General features: G+C 34.6%; 1 protein-coding gene across 1 annotated transcript in view; it reads right to left on the minus strand.

Moving 5' to 3' along the window:
• LOC137639909 (protein turtle homolog A-like) overlaps positions 1–5,000 on the minus strand; it is a 119,661-nt gene that overhangs the window by 11,357 nt on the left and 103,304 nt on the right. Inside the window, exons 9-10 of the mRNA XM_068372187.1 lie at positions 1,532–1,691; positions 883–991 (exon numbers count right to left, since the gene is read on the minus strand). Of these exons, the coding sequence (XP_068228288.1) occupies positions 883–991; positions 1,532–1,691 (269 nt within the window). The remainder of the gene's footprint in view (positions 1–882; positions 992–1,531; positions 1,692–5,000) is intronic.

Below are 5,000 nucleotides of genomic sequence, written 5' to 3' on the forward strand. Positions count from 1 at the left end.
AATTAAATTAAATCACAACCAGTTTGGAAAATTAGAGATTAGGAAACTGAATAAAAACCATCCTGAAAGATGAGATATTAGAACACTTAATCACAACCAACTTAAAATGAGATTAGGAAGTTGAATCACAACCACCTTAAAATAAGAGATTGGGAAACTAAATTAAATCTCAAACAGCTTAAAAGAGGATATAGCCTACTATGAAATTGAATCTCAAACAGCTTAAAAGAGGATATACTATGAAATTGAATCTCAAACAGCTTAAAAGATGAAAAATAAGGAAATTGAATCTCAAACTGCTTTAAAGATGAAAAATAAGGAAATTGAATCTCAAACAGCTTAAAAGATGAAAAATAAGGAAATTGAATCTCAAACAGCTTAAAAGATGAAAAATAAGGAAATTGAATCTCAAAATGCTTAAAAGATGAGAAATTAGGAAATTGAATCTCAAACAGCTTGAAAGATGAGCCATCAGGAAACTAATTCACGATCGCATAATAGCGGAGAGATTAGGAAACTGAATCACAGCAATATAAAAGATGAGAGATTGGAAAACTGAATCACGAGATAAAAGATGAGGGATTAGAAAACTGAATCTTGACCAGATAAAAGACGAGAAATTAGAAAATTGAATCACAACCAGATAAAAGACGAGAGACTAGAAAACTGAATCACAACCAGATAAAACATAAGGGATTACAAAACTGAATAACAACCAGTTAAAAGATGAGAAGTGTGAGAAACTGAATCACAACCAAATAAAAGACGAGTGGTTAGAAAACTGAATCACAACCAGATAAAGGATGAGAGATTAGAAATATGAATCACAACCAGATAAAAGATGAGAAGTGTGAGAAACTGAATCGATTCTGTGAAATTCACCTGAAAGACGTCGGAGACGGATGAGCTGACACCCGGCAGGGGACGAGAAGGTCTTCGTGCCTGGCTGCACCGTAGACTGTCTGCTGAGACTCGACGCATGTGGGCAGATCTGGGGAAATGAACGGGAAAATGTGATAAAAAATTCGAAGAAGGGGAAAAAACGGATGATTTACAGGAGGGAAATGACATTGAAAGAGAGCTAAAGCATCATGAAAATGAAAGGAAAGAAGAGAGTGATGTAAGAAAAAAAAAACATGAAGGAAAAAAAAGGTACATCAAGGAAGGAAAATGCAAATGGATAAAAGTAGGGATAATTGAAAAAAAAGGCGTTTGTGTGGACAGAAAAAAATGAGCAGAGAAAAGGTTGTAATGGTAAGAATGGCTTCAACAGTATGAGAAAAATGCTAGAAGAACGATTATAAGATTATGAGAGTTTCATATGAATGAGACATTAAGAGTTATTGACATCATTACTATAATGAAATAATCTCCCGATCATACATTACTTTGAAAAATAAATATACTTCCACAGAATATTATGGTAGGAATGTATAGATACATTGAAGGCATTAAATCAAAATTATCATGACGTTCTAAACTGTCAAATATTTACTAAATGCTAAAAAAATGAAGAGACGAAAGCACTCACATTTGATGCCCAGCTGGATAGTGTTAGAGGTAGAAGAGCCTTCGGAGTTGGCTGCTGCACAGGTATAAGCGCCAGAGTCCTTTCTACTGACGCTGGTCAGAGTCAAGCTGGATTTACTGAGGGAAACCCCGTCCAGTGGGTCGTTGTGCAAAGGGACTCCCTGGGAAGACAAGGAATTGCAGGTTAAGATTTGAATCACTACCTAGTTTAAAAGATGAGAGATTAGGAAATTGAATCATAACCAACTTTAAAGTTCAAAGATGAGAGATTAGGAAACTGAATCCTAACAAGCTTAAAAGTCGAGAGATTAGGAAACTGAATCACGACCAATTTTAAAAATGAGAGATTAGGAAACTGAATCACGACCAATTTTAAAGATGGGAGATTAGGAAACTGAATCACGACCAATTTTAAAGATGGGAGATTAGGAAACTGAATCATCACGACCAATTTTAAAGATGAGAGATTAGGAAACTGAATCACGACCAATTTTAAAGATGGGAGATTAGGAAACTGAATCATCACGACCAATTTTAAAGATGAGAGATTAGGAAACTGAATCATCACGACCAATTTTAAAGATGAGAGATTAGGAAACTGAATCACGACCAATTTTAAAGATGAGAGATTAGGAAACTGAATCACAATCAGCTTAAAAGATAAGTTAGGAAATTGAATCATAACCAACTTTAAGGATGAGAGATTAGGAAATTGAATCATAACCAACTTTAAAGATGAGAGATTAGGAGACTGAATCACAACCAGCTTGAAAAGATGAAAGGTTAGGAAACTGAATCACAACCATCTTTAAAGATGAGAGATTAGGAAAATGAATCACAGCCACCTTAAAGGATGAATGATTAGGAAATTGGATCAGTCAGTTCTATTTATGAAAAAATAGTAAGTTGAATAACAACCATTTTAAAATAAGTGAGATTATGAAACTGCATCACAACCAGCTTAAAAGATGAAATCGAGTCGCTCTCAGTCACAAGTTATTTTCCACCGTCACCTCTCAAAAAATCGTCCCAACACACTTCCTGACATGGTGGAATTATATTTTTATTTACATAAGAGAAAATTGCTTTTTATCCCTTGGTCGTTCTTTAAGAGAAAAGCGTTGAACTTTTCTGTGTCATTTTTATAAAGGAAAAACGTTGCCCGATCCGCATCGTTCATGTAATAGAAAACGTTCTACATAGTGGCAGCCTTCGCTTAAGATGAATATGATACACATTTCATTGCCATCCGTGTAAAACGTTGCACGGCCCAGTCTCCTATGTTACGCTTCCCTTGGTCGTTCATGTAGAAGAAAAACACTTTACAGTTGTCCTTCATACAATGTGGTACATCCTACTTGTTCGTTACCGTCAATATAATTCTATTAAAACCACATAAAAAGTACAATTATACTCTACTAGTTCATTAGTTATGCATCTTAAATCATGTCTTGAACACTGCAAATATACGGTTGATAAATATTTCTTTTATGCAATTATGATCAATGGCTGTAAATATAGATATTACCTTCCCAAAGACTGATTGAATTCTTCTCAAGACAGATAAGAAAGGAGATCCAATCATCTTACAGCATTCCCTATCTCCTTGAAAGCCAAAGATCAATATTAAGATAAGAAATTTACACGCTTTCCTCGCCCTCTTCGTAACACAATGGTTTAAACACTTAATTCCCAGATGTTAATTGTAAATGCCTATAACTTGCTACACATTTACATGTAAACGAATCTCCGCTTACCTTCCCCTTTCAAAGATAGATATCGTGATTAGATTTTCTTTTGTTATGCAAATTTAAAATCATAATTAGGTTTTTCCTCTTATTGCAATAATGAGATGATGCTAATGTTTGTCATAGAAAGAAAAATAAAAATCATAATGTGCATAATGCATAATAATGTTATTGATAATAAAGATTATGATGATAATTAATTATACTTCTAAACATCTACATATTACTCATAATGCTTAATAATGTTATTGATAATAAAGAAAATGATAATAGTAAAATATTTTTAGTCAATTAAACATCTCCGCAAAACTCATAATGTTATTGATAACGAACAAAACGATAATAATAAAATTTGTTTTTAGTCAAGAAATTTCAATAAAACATTCTTATTGGTTTAAGTTGTGAGCGAGGGAGGCGACGGATCCTAAAATCTACCATTTCATCGCCGAAAACCCGCAGAGGTCGGCCGGATCTAAATTGCACCAGCAGGAATAACAGTAATTCACTTGGGGTTTTCAGTCTCCCATTGTCATGCAAAATTCGAATTAGCTTCCTCTCAAGAATGAGGATGCGTTAGTTCTCTCTCTCTCTCTCTCTCTCTCTCTCTCTCTCTCTCTCTCTTGTGTAGTAAAGTTCATTTCTAAAGTGCATCCTTCTCTCTCTCTCTCTCTCTCTCTCTCTCTCTCTCTCTCTCTCTCTCTCTCTGTGTAGCAAAGTTCATTTCTAAAGTGCATCCTTCTCTCTCTCTCTCTCTCTCTCTCTCTCTCTTTTGTAAAGTAAAGTTCATTTCTAAAGTACATCCTTCTCTCTCTCTCTCTCTCTCTCTCTCTCTCTCTCTATCTCTCTCTCTCTCTCTCTCTCTTTTGTGTAATAAAGTTCATGTCTAAAGTGCATGCTTCTCTCTTTCTCTCTCTCTCTCTGTGTCTCTCTCTCTCCAGTATGTAATCATTCCCAAATTCGTTTCCCTCTTTCAAGACTATGCAATATTCTCTCTCTCTCTCTCTCTCTCTCTCTCTCTCTCTCTCTCTCTCTCAAAGGATTCTAGCCAATGTGTAGGAGTAGTTCAGAACTGTATTGTTGCCTTGAGCGCGTCTGTAGTTTCCGCTGAATGATTTTCGCCATGAATGTGGGCCACAAATAAGTTTTCAAGCACCACTTGTGCTGATTTTTACGGTTTTGATATTCAGAAATTCCTGTATATGCTATACAGTATGTTTCAGTTAAGGCAGAAATCCTCTCCATATACCCATGATGCACTAGATGGTCTTTGGCATGCAAATATTGGTATTGATATCAATAAGATATACATTAATCAAACTGGAATGGGCTTGTGGGATTCCAGCCTACAGAATCTATTTATCCAACTGCTTTAAATTCGAGATAGTCTTTTATCAGATTCTGTTGTGTTTAAAGATCTTAAAGAATAAGATGAAACCTCTTTAAATGTCCTTTTTCTAATAATAACTTTCTATTCTTCATTGATTAACTAGGTTAAAATTAAAGAACATTTCTATTTCTGCATTCTTTAAAATACGAGTATCATTCCATTCCCAACTTGACACTTTATGTTATGCAATTCATAGTGATTAAAATAAACTACTCAGGTATGAAACTATGCTAAAAACTGTGTGCTTGATCATATCTTTCATCAAAGTTTTAATTAGGAAGCTTTTGAGCATTGAAATTTGCACATCGAATCCGCGAAAGTTCTAAAGAAAAATT

The sequence above is a fragment of the Palaemon carinicauda genome, chromosome 4, assembly GCF_036898095.1.
Source record: "Palaemon carinicauda isolate YSFRI2023 chromosome 4, ASM3689809v2, whole genome shotgun sequence".
In the NCBI taxonomy this organism is placed as follows: Eukaryota; Metazoa; Arthropoda; class Malacostraca; order Decapoda; family Palaemonidae; genus Palaemon; species Palaemon carinicauda.